Source organism: Pteropus alecto, unplaced genomic scaffold (assembly GCF_000325575.1).
Source record: "Pteropus alecto unplaced genomic scaffold, ASM32557v1 scaffold37, whole genome shotgun sequence".
NCBI classification, from domain to species: domain Eukaryota; kingdom Metazoa; phylum Chordata; class Mammalia; order Chiroptera; family Pteropodidae; genus Pteropus; species Pteropus alecto.
Genome location: NW_006440605.1, coordinates 1,047,482 through 1,068,553, shown reverse-complemented (window position 1 = coordinate 1,068,553; position 21,072 = coordinate 1,047,482). Strand labels below are relative to the sequence as shown.

General features: G+C 49.5%; 1 protein-coding gene across 1 annotated transcript in view; it reads right to left on the bottom strand.

Annotated features, from left to right (window-relative positions):
• Positions 1 to 21,071, bottom strand: part of INSR (insulin receptor) — a gene marked incomplete at its 5' end in the record, with an annotated part of 116,118 nt that extends 95,047 nt beyond the window's left edge. The window contains 2 exons of the mRNA XM_015593468.2: positions 7,321 to 7,872; positions 21,044 to 21,071. Of these exons, the coding sequence (XP_015448954.1) occupies positions 7,321 to 7,872; positions 21,044 to 21,071 (580 nt within the window). The remainder of the gene's footprint in view (positions 1 to 7,320; positions 7,873 to 21,043) is intronic.
• Position 21,072: the final 1 nt, after the last annotated feature.

The window sequence follows — 21,072 nt, the reverse complement described above, 5'->3', positions numbered from 1 at the left end:
GGGGGGCGGCAGGGAGGGGGCAGGGGCGAGGAGAGAGAGGAAGGAGAGGAGAGGGGAAGTAAGGGATACAGCTTTGAAATCCCAGCACACACATCGGGCGTCTTTCCTGGGAAAGAGAACGTTCTGTCAGGTGCTGGTGCCTGGAGAGCAAAGGGCTGACCGCAGGGAGCACCTGGGCGCCCAGCCTGACAGCAGCCGAGGTCCCCGGGACCCCCTGGGACATTTCAGGGGTTCAGTCACAAAGAACAGATTTTAATTCTGACAAAGGGTCCAGTGCCACGGCAGGTAGGAAATAACTGGTCATTGAATTTTGTCAAGTAGGAGGGAGAAAAAGAAAAACTCGTCAAACCAGTCACCAGACAGACAGCCACCTTTCCATAGTGATGTATTTAACTCTTCCTCGCCTTCTCCCGAACCATCGGGCCAATTCATTTCTCGAGGCAAAAAGGTAGCTAAATTGGTATCCCTAAGCCCCTCTAAGCAGCTGGGCTCTTGTTAAAACAGTTAAGTCTGGGTCTCCAGTACTAAAGATCTGGACAGTACTGATTCCAGGAGGCCCATGTGGCCAGCTGGTCGACCTTCCTTCAGAGCATCCTCGAGCTACACGTGCCTATCTGGCTTATAACTTTACATTTATTTGACTTTCTCCCCGACCTGACAAGAGGACTTTGGGGTCCTAGCAATATACCTGACTCGGCACAGCCCATCCTAAACACAGCCCGGTGTAGCCTCCACGACCTCTCCGGGGCCCCCACTGGAACACGCCTGCCACCTCCACGACCTCTCCGGGGCGCCCTCTGCCATTCGGCGCATGTGCGGGGCCAGGCCCCTCTTCACGGCGTGAGACAGCTGCTTCGCTCTCGTCCACAAAAGACCTCTGTCTGTGTCACCGCCTTCCCACCCACTGGGAACACCCTCCCCTCTTACTCGCTTTCTAAGCCGCACTGCTGCCCAAACCAAACCGCATCTTCTTAACCACTCCAGGCTGGAACCATCTCCACCCTTCTACAAATGCCAGTGGCAACTTATCGCCCTTGTGGGGGCACGGGTGGGGGGAGGGGGTCAGAAACGTACTCTGCAGAGCACTTCCTTCTTGCGACAAAACCCAACCATCTCCACAACTAAAAGCCATCTGAAAAATTCCAATCATTTTAGTGACAAAGAAATTACAATGACCGTAGAATATTTTCGGTACGGTGCTTTTAATTCTGCCCTAGATTTTTTAAAGGTCCGTAACAGTACAAAAAGGAATAAATATGAATGAAAAACACACGTGGCCCATCGTGTTACACGATCTACTGTCCTTTTAAAAATTATTATTACCATCCGGTACCCACGTGAACATGCCTATGTTCTGCAGGGACTAAGTGACATAACCACAAAGGAATTTAATTTATCGATATTCTACGACGTTATCTAGAGAACATCATGATTTCCAGGTGCTCTGGCTCCAGACGTATCTAGAGCCACCGGCCCAATGACTCACATGGAGAAGGGGGGCCTACCCTGTCTTGTGACAGCTCCTGCTGGTCGGGCTGCCTTGAATGGTTCGTTCCCTGCCCTCTAAGTCCCCCAGCTAAACCAAAAGCTCCCAAGGACCGAGGCTGACATCCTACCCTTGGTAGAGCCCTTGGTGCCAGCAAGGGGCAGGGGGACCGTGCTAGCCTGATGCTGTGGTGCTCCCAACCTCCTCTGAAAACAGCCTCTGCCCCCAAGCGCCAGCCTCATCTTTATAAGGCACAGAGCCAAGAACAGGGGTCAGTGTTTGTTCCTTGTGAAAGGCCATCCAGCCCTGTCCAAACCACCCAGCTCTCCCCTCACAGCACAGGCAGCCCAGGCAGTATTTAAATGAGTACGCGAACAAGCATGGCTATGTGCCAATGAAACTTGATTTAGGGACACTGAAATGTTCATTTCCTCTCGTTTTCACCTCTCGCAAGATATTATCCTTTAGATGCCCCCCCCCGACCCCCCGCCACTCCCCGCCACCTTTTTGGAGTATAAAAAGCATTCCTGGCTCACAGGCCATACAGAAATGGCCGGCAGGCTAGATTTGAACCACAGGCGTAGTTTGCTGACCTCTGGTCAAGGGCACCAGATAAGCCTGAGGTCAAACCATTTCCCAGAGTAAGGTTCTTAATTACTCTTTAAGCCTCAGTGTTCTCCTCTGTAAAATGGTAGCAACCTTCTCTCATAAGCTGTCAGATTCTTAGCACACAGTAAGTGCTCAATAAACATCAGCCGGTCATGAGTGCTCAAAGATGTCACTGCTTATCTACATGACAGGTGCTGGGGACACAGCAATAAACGCCACAGTCCCACGTTCGAGAGAATCTAGGCTGATGGAGGAGGCAGCTAACTTAAGACGGGATGAGAAGGGCTCTAAGAGAAGCAGCCAGAATGCTAGCAGGGGCAAATTCTAGGGGATGCAGCCTTCCCCACGAGTTCTTTGATCTCTGCTTTCCATGATCACCAGCTTTCCATGACGAGCGCCAGAAAGCACAATGGTTAAGAGCTCAAATTCTGAGCCGGAATATCAGGGTTTTGAGTTTGAATCCCATCTCTAGCACTCAATAGGGACGTGACCTAGAGCACGTGGCTTAATTTCTTGGGGCCTCCATGGCTTCGCCTGTAGGAAGGCATTGCTGGGAGGACTCAATGCAGTAGCATAAATAGTGCCCTGCACAAAATAAGCACTGGCTGCCAAGGAGACTGATTATTAAAATACCAAAGGCAGAGTTAAAACATGGAAGAAAAGTTTCAATATGAAGCTAAACCTCCTGCCTAAAAGCAAACCCTTCCAGAGCATGCATGCATTTAAATATTTAACGTTTAATGTAAATAAGAGCACCCCAACTTTCAGATTCTCTGAAACACAAATGGAAATGCAAACTCGGGGAGAGAAATGCAAAACCTGCCCCCTCAGCCTCCTGCCTCTGCTTTCTTGCTGATGTCTGTATGTGGCATCGCCAACCAGCTTTCTGGCACGCAGCATGCCCTGGCCTCACCCACCCCTCTGACTGGCAGCGGGCAGGTGGGGTAGCCTCCCAGAAAAAAAAAAATGCCAGTGGATTTGGCTACAGCAGCTGTGGTTCCTGGTCTCCCCAAAAGCCCAGAGCTTGGGGTCTTCAGAGCACCGGAAGCTGAGGCACCAGGTGAGCAGAGTGGTCTTGCTCTGGGGCTGTAGGTCCGGCACCCAACCCTCATCATACGGTGGGCTCCCCTCTGCCTGCCCCCAGACCAAAGTCAGAGATGCAGCCAACACTTGGCAGGTATTCACCCAGCAGCCTATCTGCCCGAAAAGAGTGGTAGACCCATGGCACTCCTGAGAAGCTTCTAGAACTCTCACAGAGGGCTAGGCACTGGGCAAGGTGCACCTCTTACCTACCTCATTTAACCCCCAAACCACAACCCTAACAAGCAGCTCCTGTAATTACCCTCCATTTTTCTGACCAGGAAACTGAGGCTCGATCCAGCTCATGACCCGTGGGTAGCTAAAGGGGACTCCAAGGCAATTCTGCCAGACTCCGAACAATTCTGCAGCCACTTTGGAGCAGGTCCAGCAAGGCCAATGTAGGAGCCTTAAAACACATCAAGTTGTGGGGGGCGGGGGGACATCCTCTGACCCCAAAGACTAGTTTGGGGCTCCCACCATGCTTTCACCCCCAGAGTTCTCCCTCTGTAACTCTCCCCACGTGGGTACTCGGTCACGCACTCAAAGTCTGTATTTGCCACGAGAAGGTCCTCTCCAAGGAGGCCCCTCCTGAAGTCCCAAGGACCCCAACACCTGGCACATAGTCGTCTCTCAGTAAACACGCTTCGTGACCCGGCTCACAGACTCCGTCACCTCTCTACACATCCAGGGCTCCCCGCTTCTGGCTTCTCTGGCCTCCTCGGCCTAAATCCACAACAGGTAACAGAGAGGAAGCATCTCCAGCACACACCACAGTGACTTTTTTCCCTTAATTACCTTCACCACTCAGGACTTTCCTTTGCTCTCTCTGCCCCAAAGCATCACTGTCCGGGGGACAGGTACAAGAAGGGACATTGTAGAGAATGCTTAAACTGGGTCCACAGAACAACCTTCGTCCCAAATGCCGACCAGTCCCCAGCAGCTTCCAGAGCCTGGCAAACATGCAAGAAGAGGCCAATGACCATGGATGCTGGGGAGGCTTTTGAGAGGATTCGAGGTAGTTTTCACAGGTCTGTACTTGTCTCCTCAGACAGGAAAGTACCCTCTAAAGGCTTATCCAATCTGCTTCGCATCCCAAATCCCCATACGATGGTAGACACGACTTCTAAAGTCACCGCCGACGAGGTGCGGTAAGCGTGCGAAAAGCTGGAGACGCACGGCCACGTCCGCAGCGGCGTCAATCACAGAGGCTGCCACGTGGCAGCAGCCCAAGGGCCCCCGCACGGATGCACAGATGAGCGAGGCGTGGACCAGGATCCGGCCTTTAATAGGAAGGAATTCTGTAGTGCGCTACAACACAGAGAACCCCGAGGACGTCATGCTCGGTGAAATAAGCCAGACACGAAAGGACAAACACTGGGTGATCTCACGCCTAGGAGGTCCCTGGAGGAAGCAGTCAAATCCGCAGAGATGAAGTGGATGGTGGGGGTTGGGCTCGGGGAGGCGGTGCAGGGTGAGTAACGGGGACACAGTTTTCAGTTTGGGAAGATGGAAACGTTCTGGAAATAAAAGGCAGTGATGGTTGCATGACAGCGTGAATGTACTTCATGCCACTGAACTGTACACTTAAACGTGGTCAAAATGTAAGTACACGTAAGTTTTACGTGTACTTTAACACAAGAAAAATTATTTTTTAAAAAGCCAGAGCTGAGTTGTACTCAACAGACAGGGATTCAAAGAACAATCAGTTGTTGACATCTGTTACCAGGACAGGACAATGTATATCACCTAGGGGACCCCACCACGGGTTCCACACCAGGAGAAGCTGACACTGATGCCAGATGCCAGGAACCCCTGCAAGTGTCGGTCGCAGCAAGACATGCAGAGCGGCCCCCTCCCTAGTGACAAAACCCCGAGTTCTGGGAAAGCAAGCCTCATTCACAAGAGCGAAAAATTAAAAACAAAACAAAATAAAACTGCTGGAAACTCAGGGACATTTGCAGATAACACTGTCCTGGATATTTTGACTAAAGCAGATACAGAAATAAATCACAGAAGAATGTCTTAAATTATATCCCAAGATGCATGAGCCCGGAGCATTTCAAACAAGCTCCTAAATTTGGAGAACTCAGCCTTGGAACAAGAGTTCACTGTTTTCCCTGACGCCCCATCTAGAAGTGGCTCTCCCATTTCTAAACAGAGGGGACACCCTCCGAAAAAAGCATACATGTTTTTTTTTGTGCGCCTCAGACTTGGTGTAAACCCCAGCTGTCTTTTATTAGCTGTGTGGCCTTAGGCAAGTTAAGTAACCTCTCTGGTCTCTAAAGTAAGGATACCAGAGCTCCCTATGCAGCTGTAGTTTAGCTTTTCTCTGTCCCTGACCTACCAACATTCTCAAGATTTTTCCACAATACGATAACCACCATCCCCTCCCCCGCCCACAAACCTCCAGGTTCTCTTTCCCCTCACGGCCCAACCCCTCAGGGGAGGTGTGGTCCCCACTCTCTCAACTCTCTCCCCATCTCACAGATGTTTCCTGCCTCCAATGTCTGTGGCTCCAATGGAGTCCTCACGGGCAACTCCACGGATTCTACTCACCCTGCACGGCTTCCTGGTAGCTTTAGGCTCAGGTGAGAAAACCCTCCTTTCTCCCTTCCCCTGTCTTTTGTGATATAACCCTTAACCCATCCACTCACTTTCTTCCACCTTGATCTCATGTTCACTGATTCTTCCCAGGGCATTTCACAACGTATGAAAAATTCAATAAGATAATAAACAAGCAACAAGTGTGTGTGGAAACTGCCTCCCTGGATATCAAAACATTATAAAACTACACTGATTTGAACAGCAACAGCCCTGACGCAAGGAAAGACAGATGTATTTACGGATTCCCAGACCCAGAACCCAAATCAACAATGACGGGCCAGATTGCTACAATAAACGGCACTGAGACCCCGACGTGTTATTTGGGGGGAAATGGACACCCCTTTGAATCGCACACACAAATATATGCCAAATGTCCGGGATGAATTTGGTTACCCATAACAATGAAAACTGAAATAGAAAATTTGGGGGGGAAAAAAACATTCATTTTATGGATCGAAAGGCACTCCCTAAGCATAAAATAACATGAGAAGCACGCAGAAATCCAGCTCTAAACTCCATAAATATTTAAAGCCTCTCTGGCGACTGACATGTAGAGCATTTGAACAAAAATGTCCGAAAACACAACTGGCAAAGGGTTAATAGCCTTCATCTGTGAAAACTGCATACGGATTAATATTTCAAAAAACACGAACGTCCTAAAAGATAAATGGACGAAGGATACGAACAGGAAAACCCAAATGATAAATAAACATGTTTTAAAAGGTTCAACCCCGATAGCAATCAAAGAAATGCAAATAGAACAGTGACAACATATCGGCTCCTCCCTCCCATGAATTATGAAAGACTTTCCAAACAACACTCAGAGCTGCCCAAGGTGTTCCCTCTCAGCCAAGGCTAGGAGGAGCACTGGCTGGTAGGACGTTTCCGGAGAGCAATTTGGCAATCGGGATCCAGAACCTTTGACCCAGAAATTTCACTTCTAGAAAAGCAAGGCTTAAAGAAACAAATGCTCAATAGAGCTCTGACCCCCAAATGTCCGTCCTCTTCTTTGTGAAAACTGGAAAGAATCTAATGTCCAACGACAAGGAAACTAAAAACACAATAGAACCACTAGAAGAAAGACCCTCCCCCCAAAAAACTGTAGAATAAGGATTGCTGTTTTGCTTTTTTTTTCCTCTGTGCATTTTTTTTTCCCCAAACATCTACCATGAGCAATGTTATTTCTATAATCAAGTAAGGAATAAGTTTGTATTTTCTACAACTAAGTCTATACTCGTCCACGCCTATCTCTCTCTCAAGCAAGAAGAACATTCTGTCCAGCACACCATTTGGTTTTGTAAATAAAGTTTATCGAAACAAAGCCACGCACACTCATTTATGTGCTGCCTGTGGCTTCCTTCCCGCTCCAATGGCAACGCTGAGTAGTTGTGACAGACACTGCACAGCCCGCAAAGCCCAAAGTACTTAATATCTGAGCATTTGCAGAAAAGGTGTGCCGCCTCCTGGTCTAGGGAATTCCTCCGGCTTCTCTAACGAACAAGACACGAGAGATAGCTTAGAACCCCGCACCTGCCACGTACCTTTCTGGCAATGGCTGTGAGTCCAACACCGCTCCACAAACTGCCCGTTGATGACGGTGGCAGGGCAGTTGGTCTTGCCCTTCGCAGTGCCTGGACAGATGTCCCCACACTCCTCGTTGTCGTCCTTGTTCAGCACGATGTAATTATCCTCCACCGAATCCAGGATGCGTGACCAGTCGATGGTGGCCAGGTAACAGAGCTCATTGTTCTTCTCGATGCGGACAGAGCCCCGGGTGATGTTCATCAGGCTGTAGAGGCCAAGCTCCTTCAGGTGAACCATCTCGAAGATGACCAGCGCGTAGTTGAAGAAGAGACGGGAGCCCCGGATGACCGTGAGGTTGGGGAACAGGTCCTTCAGGCTCTCCAGCCCATAGACCCGGAAGAGCAGCAAGTAATCAGTGATCATGATGAGTTTGGGGAAACTGAGGTCTCGGAAGTCCTCAGGCCTCGTTTTGAACATCAACAGTATCTGCAAATGTCCTTCGATGACCGAGCAGTTGGCCAGCTCGTGCAGCCTCGTGAGGTTGTTCCGGATATCCATGCCGGGACATACTAGAAGTGAAAAGAGACAGAGAGCGTGGCAGGTGAGCAAACACGCCATGGATGGGTGATGAGAATCAGCGGCAGGGCCAGGTTCGTGGGCATGCGATCTGAGTCCCAAACCTGCCCAGAAGGGCCCTGCCCTTGCCTGAAAGCTCTTCCATCCATCTTGAAACCCTTCATCGTTTCTGAGCAAGGGGCCCCACGTTTCATTCTGCACTGAGACTCGCAAATTCCATAGCCAACCCTGGCGAGTGGCTTTTCCTGTAAAGTGTCTAAGTAATCATTTTCGAAAGGCAAGGAAAATAACTCCTTTGGCAGCACCTGCTAGAAGTCTTACCATCATTGCAGGCAACGTGACGTAATGGAGACGCTGAGATTACAGGGGATTGAGTAATGCGGCAGGTGCAGAAGCGGACAGGAGAGCCAAGCCCTCCCCCGAGTCAACACTGAAGATCTTCAGGAAATGGATTTATGGGGATCAAGGTGCCCACATCAGCAATGGGGCAAGGACGGCTGAATCTGTTTGTCAATTTTCATACCTCATTGACTCTCCTTCTCAACTTGCCTCCCTTCCAGGCAGGCAACCAAGGCCTCGTTACCTTTTACCTGGGCGTGGCAAAGGCCTCCCGGCGAGCCTGATCTCTCCTTCACAAACATCCAGTGTGCCCATTCTCCTGCACGTGGTCCCTCCCGGGCTCCGATGCCCGCCATGGCCCCCCGTGACCTGCACTTTCCTCTCGCTGCCCTCAAGTTTCGCCACCTCCCCCGCTCTGCCCCGCACCACGCTAGACAGGTCTGGCCACCACTCACACATCTCCAACGCACTGTGTCGTCTCATGGGTATAATAACGCAGGACAGGCCTGCGAGCAGTGCCTCGCACATAGTAGGTGCTCATTAATGTCAGCTCTTTTGTTGTTTATTTCTCCCAAACATATCACAGTCATCTCTAGGCTCTGTGCCTTCATTCCCTTAGACCAAGTGTGGGCAAACATTTTTTATAAAGGCACAGATAATATTTTCAGCTTTGTGGTCAGTCTGCAGTGAGACTACTCCACTCTGCCATTACAGCTCGAAAGCATCCAGAGATAATATGTGAATGAGCGGATGTGGCTGCGTTCCAATAAAACTTTATTTACAAAAATAGGGAGCAGGCCAGAGTGCTGCCCTCGAGCTGTAGTTTGGCCACCCTTGCCCTCGTCCAATGCTGTCCAACAGAACTTTCTGCAATGACGGAAATGTTCTATATCTTCACTACCCACTCTGAGAGCCACCAGCCATTTGTGACTCTCCATGCGACTAAAAAGACTGAGGAGCTGAATATTTAACCTCACTTTAGTTAATTTAAATGCAAATAGATACATGAGGCTGGTGGCTACTGTATTGCATAGGGGAGCCCTCCTCCTCTTTGCTATCAAAGCCCTTTATACCTTAGCTCCCTATTTCTCAGTCCAGCCCATCATCCTTCAAGAGCCAGTTCAAATGCCATCTCCTCCCGGCAGCCTTCTCTGATTTCCTTTCCTCCATATATCTATTTGGATCTTTCTCCTTTTCTCATGCGCCTTATTCTCAACATTCATCAGAATCAAACTCATCAGACAGCTTCTCCTTGTCAACACACACACACACACACACACACACACATATACACACAATCCACAGACCTGGACTATACGGCTAAGTACACAACCACTACTTATGTTATGCCAAGACAGTAAACCTTCCCCCAATATCTTTGAGGCAAACAGATTGTTCTAGAGAATAGTAGTAAATCCTCTTAAAAATGTACCCTGCGAATGACTTGCAAAAGAAGCACTAATTAGGAAAAAAAAAAAAAGCAAAAAATTGGGGAAAACAAAGCATCAATGTTCCTGGGTCACATTCCATACAGATTAGACTAAATCAAGAGAAAACACATACACACTCACTCACTCACTCACTCACTCACTAGGAAGCTGGGAGGCAGCTCACAGAGGCTATGGACACCAGTTCCAGCCCCATACATTAGTGCCACCCAAGCCCAGACTGAAGCTCCCGGCTGCGGTCACATCAGCAGCATCCACATACAGAGGTCTCTACAGGCACTGAGCCATTGATGCCTCTGAACGAGCCCCATCCCCACCCCACAGATGGGAAACCTGGACCGCAGAGAGACAGAGCCAGTCACCCAAGGGCACATAGCTCACTGGTAGCAGGCAGGGTTACCAGATCTGGCAAATAAGAATTTGAATTCCCAATAAGCAAGAAGTACTTTTTTAGGATAAATATATCCCATGCAATGCTTGGGATATACTTATCTTTTTAAATTATTCATGGTTTCTATGAAATTCAAGTTTAACTGGGTGTCACGTCTTTTATTTGGCAATATACGGCTTAGATTCAGTCACAGATCAGGGCTTCTGAAGCCTGAGCTCACACTCTATTAATTCTCTCTCTCTCCCTCCCTCCTTCTCTCTATCCCTCTGGACCTTTGAGGAAGGCTTCACCCTGTCTGTCTGTCTGTCTCTCTCTCTCTCTCTCTCTCTCACACACACACACACACACGCGCGCGCGCGCGCGCGCGCACATGCACGCACGCACGTGAAACTGGTACAGGTGCAAAGAACATCTGCCCACCATCTTCTCCAGGATGGGGCAGACCCAAAATCAGACATGAGCGTGCATTCAAAGATTCACCAGCTGTTAGACGTCAGGGAAACGCAAATGCAAACCACGACGAGGTACTGCTTCACCCCCACTAGGGTGGCTAAAATCAGTCAGACAATAATAAGTGTTGCCAAGGATGTAGAGAAATTATGGGCAGGAATGGAAAATGGTGCGGCTGCCGTGGGAAAGTCTAGCGGTTCCTCAAAAAGTTAAACAACAGTTACCACATGGCTCAGCGATTCCACTCCTAGGTATGCACCCAAGGAAAATGAAAACACACATCCACGCAGAAACACGTAGAGAAATGCCCACTGCAGCATTACTTATAACCGCCAAGAAGTGGAAACGATCTAAATGTCCATGAACTGATGAGTGAATACAAAAAATGTGGCCCATCCACACAGAGGAACATTATTCAGCCATAACAAGGAAGGAAGCATTGACACATGCTCGATGTGGATGAAGCCTGCGAACATGACGCTCAGTGAAAGAATCCACTCATGAAAAACCATAACCGGGGATGATTCCATTTACATGGAATGTCCAGAATGGGCAAATCTATAAAGACAGAAAAGTAGATTAGTGGTTTTGAGGGGCTGGGGGACGGGGGTGGAGGGCGACAGCTGGAGGGCGGGACTTCTTTGGGGAGAGATGAAAATGTTCTAAAACCAACTGTAATAAATGGCTGCACGACCCTGTGAATGTACTGAGAACCACTGAATCGTAAACTTTAAACGGGTGGATTGTATGCTATTGAATTATAGTTCAATAAAGTTGTTATAAAAAAAGATTAAACGACTATAATTGCAGGGGACAATAAAGAATTGCCTTTTTTTTTTAATCTCCAATGACTGTAACTCATTAAAGCCATATGTGTCCCTATTAGTCCAAGACAATACAGCAATTTACTGTTGGGACAGAAATTACCCAGAGGATGTTAGAAATGGCGCCAGAAATAGGTGTTGGGCCTTCTGCTGGCTTTTAATGCCTCTAGGTGGAACCAACGGGTGCTCTGAGTCCTTAATAAGTGGCACCTGGCTAATCGCCACTCTACACACAGGTAGGGAAGGACGATGAGAAGCAGGAGGAGGAGGGGGACCCTGTGACAGCTAATACTTTCTAAGCACCTACTGTGTAAAGCATTTGGCCCACGCTCTGGAGCACACGTTCTCCGCCGAATTCCAAAAATTAGCTCCAGTAGAGGTGCCTTTTTTTAGGCCCATTTTCATGATGAGCAAACCAACACTCACACAGGCTGTTTCAGCGGTGGCTAGGATCACGAGCCTGCAATCAAATGCAAAGTCTGCGCTCTAACTGCTATGTTACAGTTTTACCGTCTTTGTTTTTTCAAATATATGTGTAATGAAGAAGCAGGTGACTTGGACCTAAGGAAACAATGAAATAGCTGTCACGCAGTGACAACCTGGAGAAAGCTCATTACAGAGAATTTCCTTCCTTCACTCCTTCAGCAAATATCTGCTGCTCCATGCCAGACGTTGTTCCAGGTACTGGAAGTCCTGGAGGGAACAGAGCAGATGCTGCCCTAGATCGCACAGGCGAGTAGTCACCACTAACTGCCCAAATCAACTTAAAATATAAACGAGGAAGATGCCATCAAGGAGAGCTTCAGGGGCTAGAAAAGCTCATAGAAACAAGCCATTGGGGTGATCATGGAAGGCTTCCCAGAGGAGGTGATGCCAGGACTAAAACCTGCACAAACAGTGCAATAAGAATTATTCAGCTGTGCCTACTTCATTTAAAGATCAAGGGTGATGACAAATTATAGCTCGTCCCTCTGGCCGACCAATAGAAATATAACATGAGCCACATATGGCATTTTAAATTTTCTCTAGAGAGGTAAAAAGAAACAGATAAAATTCAATATATTTTACTTACTCAGTATATCCAAAATCTTCACTTCGACATATAAGCAATACTAAAAAATTGCTAATGAGGTACCCTACAGGATTTTTTACACTACGCCTTTGAAATGCCATTGTTTTACACATGCAGCCTGCCTCAACTCAGATGCTAAATTTTCATCAGAAACAATCTATATAGGTAGATTTCATAAAATGAATCATTGAAAATATTCCCAAATTGTTCCAAACATACAAAGGTTTTCCAATAACAGAATCAAGTACTGATTTTTACATTTGAATAAACTGAAGTGAAATAAAACTTTACGTTTGCATTTAAATGAACTAAAATAAAAGTAAAAATTCGGTCGTGCTGGCCACAATTTCAGGAGCCCTAGTGAGGACAGTGGCCACCGTGCTGCTGGACAGCGTGGACACAGAGCATCTCCGTCGAGCAGAATGTTCTGGTGGACAGTGCTGGTCTAGATCTCCCCCTCAGCCAGAGGTATCTGGGAGTTTTCAGAAGACAAGATTGACATGACGGCCGTCTTGGAAAGCAACCCCTCTCCCCTGGTCTTCTCTCCACCATGAAAGCAGCAGAGAAGTGTTGGGGGGCAGGAAGGTATCTGGAAGATTCTGAAAATCCTTTACCATGCTAAGAGCTTTCTACTTTCTGCTTTCAGTAGCGAATGTACTCCTTCCTAAGAAACGGCATTCTTAAAACACTACCCGGTGACCTATTCTGGGGCCGCCCGTTCCTCTGTGCGTCTTTCCCGTCCTCCCCAAATCCTGGGGTCCCACACCCCCAAGCCTTGGGCTCAGGAGTCAGACCACCACCCCTGCCGGTTTGCGGGCACACGAGAGACCCAACAGATCTGGATCCTCGGTCACATCCTCAAACGCTGGGTGCCTCGATTTCGTCACTTGTAAACAATGACAATCGCAGGATAAAAGCTATGAGGAGTATGTACACGTGTTCGCTCTCCACTCTGAGCTACACAGAACCGAATCCCAGATTTAGTACCTTCAGAAGTTAGAACTTGGGCGCACCACTGCATCAGATACCCTTACGATTCTCTGCCGGCTCCAAAGACAGGCTCTTAAAATTCACTTCCGCAAAGAAGGAAAAATGGAGGACACACGACAAGTGGCAGCCTTGGGAGAAGACCTGGCTTCTAACGCAGGTTCTAGAACCGCAAGTCAGCTGTGGGGAAATCACTCCATTATTTATTCAACAAATGTTTGCCAGGCACGCTGAGCATGGAGACTGATGTGCCAGATAAGGCCGAAGGCCTGCAGCACCCAGAGACCCCTGATCTAGAAATCCGCTGCAGACAGGCTCGCACATGAACTATGAGCCTGGTGCCGAGTCATTCGACCCAGCACGATCCGTATGGCCCAAGACCTGAAACAACATAGCCGTCCATTAAAAGAAGACCAGTTAAATCAGTGGTGCTCCACCCGCATGACACAGTGGTTCTCAAAGTGGTCTCAAAGTGGTTCTCAAAGCAGCATTAGCATCACCTGAGAACTTGTTAGACATGCTAATTCTCAGGCCCTACCACAGATCTCCTGGATCAGAAACTCAGGGGGCCCGAGAATCTGCATTTTATCATGCCCTCCAGGTGATCTTGATGCATGCTCAGGTCCCAGAACCAATGGCAGAAGGCCAAGGGTCAGCAAACTTTTCCTACGAAGGGCCAGAGAGGAAATATTTTTGGTTTTGTAACCGAACTACTCAATTCTGTCTTTGTAGCACTAAAACCACGAAAACACTCGGCATGGTTGTGCTCTAATAAAACTTTATTTAGAGAAACTGAAATTCAAATTGCAAATAATTTTCACGTATCATAAAATCATAGTTGTTTCCGTTCAATCGTTTAAAAATGATTGTGAACACCATTCTCAGCTAAGGGGCTGTACAAAAGCAGGGCGCGCGCTACATCTGGCCCACGGGCTGTAGTCTGCCAACCACTGATGGGATGGAGTACTACACAGCTGTCAAAAAGAGCAAGGACGCTCCTTACAAGTGATACAAAAGATCTCCAGGATGTGATTTTAACAGTAAAGACCAAGATGATCCGTCTACGTGATATGCTATTACTTATATGGAAATAAAGATACATATTAGCTTATATATGCAAACACTAGTCTCTAGAAGGGTAAACATGCACCCAAAAAAAAAAAATTGCAACACTGTCTCTGGGGAGAGGAAATGAGTGGCAGCGGGACCACAAGGGTCCTAGAACACCTCCACTGGACAGACCTGTGTTTATGGGGACCCAGAGGGGTACTCCCAGTCTTTGATGAAAGGGAAGGGGTGAGTGGTGAACCAAGGAGGGAGGGAAGGAGGCCTCTGGCCAGCTTCTGTGGGAAAGAAGCAGGTGGCCATGGACAAAAAAGGCAGAAACGGGTGTTTGGGGCACGAGAAACTCATGCGAAAATGCAGAGGCATGCAGAGCACTGTTAAGGAACCGCAGCTGTGAGCTCCCAGAAGACACTGCACACAGCCCGGCGGCCAGGCTCAGATGCCTGGGGAAGGGGCTCAGCTGGCAGCTGTGGAAGGACCCAAAGAAGAAGTAGAAAAATGGCTCTGGCAGCAGAAAGGAACTGAATGAGCACGCTGGAACCTCCGCTACAGACGGCACGGCCTGAGGGGCTGTCTCAGGGCTGAGTACAAGAGGCGTGAGACCCCGAGAAACTGGGGAGTTAGCATCAACTGAACTTGATCCACAGAGGGAGAAATGAGGGGGCTCGTTAATGAACCTGGAGAGGCTGAGACAGTTCAGGGTGACGAGGATAGCGGGCTCAGTCTGGGGCACACGGAGCGTGGGAGGGCTCTGTGGTGTTCGTGGACGTGGGTCCAGTAGGTGTTGGGTCTGGAGTTCGGGGAAAGCAGCGGACGGTGGGAGAAGTGGTGACAGAAGGTGAATAAACCAAGAGGAAACAGGGCAACCGGGAGGAGGAAAGGATGGGGGGTGGGGTTGGGGGCGCACAATAGTTAAGGACAGGGAACTAGAGAGGGGGCCAAAGACCCACAGCCACCCTGACACCAGCACCTTCTATGAACCTGTCTGAAAGCTCCGGGACACCTACGCCAACTCCTCGTTTGTAATGCTGAGGACGTCACACGTCGAACCACAGGACCGTGAGGGCCTGCCACGCCACCTCAGCAGCCCTACCTCCTCACTTACAGACACAGGGACGGAGAGCACCAAAGGAGACACGGGCAAGAAAACCAAGAGCAGCCCGGAGCAGGCGGCTTCGACACATCGCAACTGGGCGTGAGTAGGAAGGGACGTCGCGGATCCCACCCCGTTCCTGACCTTCTGCAAGGGAAGAGGGCGCATCTTTGAAAACAGATTGGCAGCACGGCATCACTGACAGGTGTCACTGTCTTTATCCCTCTGTGTCCAACCCGCTACCTTTTCCCACACTGTTAACCAACGCAGTTTTCGGAAAGTACCTATGTTCTCCACGAAGGCGTGAGAGAGAAGTGAGCATCGCCTGGGGACGGGCTGCCATTCCCGAACACAAAACACGGGCGACTGTATAATCCTGATGTGACACCATGCCCTTAAGGAACTGGAAGGAAAAACCCAGACTTGAAATCGCATTTTAATCCTCACGAGGCCGCCTCACGCTCCAACTGGAACTCGTACTCGGCCGGCGTTCGGCAACGCAGAACAGCAAAGCTTGCTCTGCTGGAAACGAAGTACGTTTCTAAAATTCTGGAGGCTACTGGGTGAGGCACGCCCCCAACACCAGGGTCCAGAGCACGAGGGGAGACCCTCCTCGAAGCATCTTATTTAATATACATGGTTGATTCGTTCACTTTGAACTCGGCAGACGGCACTAAGCACCATAGCTCACCTGAGCAAAGCTTGTCCAACACCCGTATTTTCTCCGTAAGGCACATCAGCTTCTCATCTTAGCGACTCTAGACAACACTTCACAACTACACGTCGGGGCCATTTTAAAACAACAAAATCACCAACAAAAATCTCCAAAATGCAAAAAACATGGCATTCAATATATCACGAAAAGGGCACTTGTTTTAATTCTCGAGGACTGTGTGAGTCCACATTAGGACGGCTGAATCAAGAAGGCAGAGCACGGCCCCGTGGTTGATCTCAGCGGGAACGTTCAAGGCAGGTGATTCGAATTTCTCACCGCCCTGCGTGTGTCCAGGAGTGACCGCAAAAGTGCTTTGAATATTGATTTTGGAGTTACAAATAAATTCTAGCAAAAAGGCGAATTCACAAATATGGAATCCAGGAATAATGAGGATCTTATGAGTACTTAAAATTTTCAATTTCAGGAATGTTAATCCATTTATAAGATATCCTTTAAAGTCTGGAAAATACAATGGGGACGCAGAACAGATCGACATGGCAGAGAGTGAGGTGTGGAAAGGGTGTAAAGATTAAAGGGTGGCCCGAGGGGTCTGGGCGGAGAGGGAAGGGGCTGGTCTTCATCCTGATTGTAGGGACCGCCACGCAGCTCTCTACATGGACGAAAATTTAAAAGCTGTGCACCAAAAAAAAAAAAAAGTCAATTTTACTGGATGATAATTTAAAAAATTTTTAAGCTACATTTCAAACTTTCGTTTTTCCTCTCTATACTTTTCTGATTTTTTTTTTTTTTTTTGCAATAAGAATGCATTACTTGTTATTATTCTGGTTTTAAAAAACGTAAGTATAGCCCGACTGCAAAACATAAACCAAGCCACCTCTGACATTGTCTCAACAGGAAGGAACACGAGGGCTCTTAAGAGAAAATCCCATAGCAGACGCCACTTTCTTGTGGGGTCTAGAAACAGGACCGATGACACAGAAGCCTCATTCAACACCAAGATGACAACTGAAATAGATAAATCCTGAGATCACACACACACACGCACGCACACATGTACACGCGCACACACACACACAGCTAACGGGGAAACATCACCGTTATTTTCTCAGCATCGGAACTCACATATACAGCACGGCAAATGTATAAATATCTTTCACATCACTTGCTTTGTAAAGGGAAAAACACAGCATCCCTCGGCTGTTCATTTAACTTGATTCATTCAAGTTGTACCAGAGACCACACGAGATCATCCTGATCTTCAAGGGGCCTGTTCTAAATCAGGAGTCGGCAGACTTTCTCCGTAAAGGGCCAAAGTGTAAATATTTTTGCGGGCCACGCAATTGCAATATTCTCTGCCATTAGAGAACAAAAGCAGCCATGGATGATGCATAAAGGAATGAGTGTGGCTGCGCGCCAATAAAACTTTATTTACAAAAACAGGCGTGGGCGGGCAGGATTTGGCCCGTGGGTGTAGTTTGCTGGCTCCGGTTCTAGATGGAGTTTGACTCTATGTAAATAGAGTCAGGCGTAGGCTGAGAGAGGGTCACAGTAGGTATTGGCCCTCTATGAAGAGAGTTAACATCTTAGGCCAGGGAGGGAACAGAGGAAGGGGAGAGAGGACACGGGTCGCCGGTGAAAACTCGCCAGGAGACAGTGCCTTACCGCTGGAGGGAGTAGGCAGCGGCGAACCCAGAGAGGTCAGTGGGGTGAGGCTGCAGAAAACGCAGTTTGGAGGTAAGGAATTACCATCTCGAGAGCCATCAGCAAAGCGATGGAGACACAAGCCAGATGCCATGTGAAAGCAGTGGGTGAAAGGGTAAAGAGCGACTGTGGTGAGGGCCTGCCCGGCGGAGGCTTGGCGGGGGGAGGCTGGAGGTGGGCGGTGTGGGTGATGGGTTCTAAGGAGTACCGAGTGTGTGTCGGCTGGAAAGAGCAAGGCTCCTGGGCAGGTGGCGATCGCTGAACAATCAGAGAGAAGTGAGCAGAGAACCCAGGTGAGTAACTGTCCTAGATGATGACAAAGTTATCTCCCCAACTGCAGTGGCTCTCACTTGGGGACGGCTGGCAATGTCTGGAGACACTGCTGGTTGCACTGACTTGGAGAAGGGAGGTACTATTGGTGGAGAAAAACTAGGGATGCTGCTCAACATCCTACAACACACAGGACAGCCCCCCACAACCAAGACTATCCAAGCCCAAATGTAAAAATCACTGAGATGGAGAGGCACACGCTAATCAAATAAGAATGAGAGTTAACGATGTGGTGGGGTGAGGTGGGGCCCCCAGGGGTGCTCATCCCAATGACTCTATGAGTGAGTGGGGCAGGAACAAGGGGCAAAGGTTAGGAATACCCAGGGAGGTGACTCGGCAGGTGGACATTCTACTCCTAGGGTCCCGGAGTGCACATGAGAAGACACAGAGAAACGCCTCCTGACATCTTGAAAAATGAGGGCGACTAGAAGTGTCTTCCACCTCAGCTACCCAACTCACGGGACACGCCCCCAAAGCTCTGTGGGTTGTTATTTCAATTCATCCCGCATCACCTTCATCCTCTGATTCTGCAAAGCCCACAGGTAATCTCCGGCCGCAGCTAGCCAACCGAGGAGAAGTGGAAGCGGAAGCCATCCCTCAGCTCAGCAAAGCGACAGTGACTCCGGGGGAGAAGGCAGTGAGGTGGCATCTCTGAGAAAGAGTCCCTCACTCCTTAAAAAAAATGCTCTGCTTCCCCTCCGGCCCCACCCCAGCCAGAATGCTGCATCGGTTGACATTAGAGATTAACGGTCTCTAAAGTTTCTCCCCGCTCCCCAAACCTCCGAGGGGTACTCAATCTTATTTATTTGATAGGATTTTGTTAACCATTCCGCAGGGCTGAGGTGGGGAGGCCCAGACCCAAAAGAACTGTTTAGTAAGAAATCAGCGCTCTGCAGCCAGACTACCTGGGGTTCTAACCCCAGCTCGGCCGCCTGCTGGCTCTGTAACCTAATCAACCTCCTCACCTGTGGAAAAAAGGGTAATAAACCCTACCTCATAGGGTTGTGGTGAGGATTACCTGAGATTATACATGCAAAGCATGCAGAACAGTGCCTGCCACATGTTTGCTATGACTGTTAGTTAGATATAGTCTGGAGAACAAAGTGAAAACATAAAGGACAGCATCTGAATCAGGAACAAATATCTACCAAACACCTACTATGCGCTGGGCCCTGTTCTTGGTTCTGGAAATGTAGCGGTGAATGAAAGGATCCTAAATCTCTGTCGCTGTGGAAACTGGAAACATGTAAAGAAGTGGTAAAGGCATCTACTGACCCTGGAAGCCCAGGCACAAATCCACGATTAGTTAATTACCAAAGCTGCAAGGAACAGAGGAGCAGGGAACCACACGTCACCACACGTGCACACACACAAACGCAAAGCCCGGCGTAGGTCTAACAACACGTCCTGGATTTTCTTAACGAGAGCGCAAACCAACTGCCACCCTTCATTGAGTGCCTATACCAGGCTTTAGGGGCTTCGAGACATTGTGTTCTTGGCAGAGGTGCTCAGCAAGCCCAGTCTGTCAACTCCAGAGCCTGTGTGTGCTTTCTCACGTGCCTCATTCACCGTCAGCGAACTCAGGAGCTTCTGTTCCTTTCCTCCCGACCCCTTCCTCATCATGACTGATTTCCTTTTATGGAGAAATCTGAAGGAACCCAACAGATGTTTTTAAAGCAGAGCCTCAGACGCCACCGCGAAACACCCCAGCTATATTCTCTGACGTGATCCTTCGGTCCTTGTCCCACGACCAGAGAGGCCTGCTATCAGGCACCCAGGAAGATGCTGGGTTGGGGTCTGCCTCTGCTGCCAGCACTGAACGCCCAGGAGAGAGGCCCATGGGGCTAGGGGGTAGGAGAGGCTCACCCAAAAGGTTACAGACCTCCTGGGGCCGACAGGTAAAGTCTCCTTCATGAAGGACTGAGCTGTAGGGGGAGGTTATCCGGGACACGTGGGACACCCCGCAGCACACAAAGAGGTAGGATTCCTCCCTCTGGCATTGCATTCGGGGTGAGTTATGTCTCCTCCCTGAGCCTGTTTACTCTTCTCTAAAATGGGTGAACAACAGTAGCTGCCTCCGTTGTCCAGAGAGGTAAGATGGACCAGCGCAGTGGCATTCGGTGATGCTACTTTTAATAATCATGACGAAAACTGCCACCGCTTCTGCTACTACAGTGGCTGTTGCCACGGCGCTAGTTTGCCTCCGGACATCTGGAAACTGAAGCCAAAAGTGTAAACATGGACCTGGTGTCCCGGGTGGCCACGGGCCTAGATCTCAGGAATAGGAGGAGGTGGGTTACAATTTCCCCGCAGTGTCGCCTACCAGGAGTAACCCCAAGGGAACCCTCGTCCCCCAGTCCTGCACTCTCCACTCTGGCTCCACTCTGTGAGCGCCCCGGGAATTGGGCTGTCCGAGGCCACCTGGACCCAGGGACCCCCACTTCTCAAAGGCAACCCAGACTGGACGCGAGTCCATCTCCGGAGTGAGTCGGGCTCCGAGGGGGCCAAACCCGGGTCCAAGGCGCGTTCGAGGGAGGCGCCCGCCGTGGGGCGGGCACTAGGGGAAGGTTCCTCCAGCCCGGGGCCAGCACGCGGGGAGCCGAGCCGCGAGCCCAGGAGGGCAAAGGCCAAGGTCAGCGGCTTCCCGCCCCCCGCGGGGCTGGAGCGACGATTCCGGCCACCCGCTCCCCACCGAAGAGGGTTCTGAGTCCCCAGTAGGGCTCCATTTTGACGAGGGGCCGCTCCCCACCGCGCTGGTCCCCGCCCACTGCGGGACCCCCAGACTCACCCTCTCCGGGGTACAGATGGCCGGCGGCG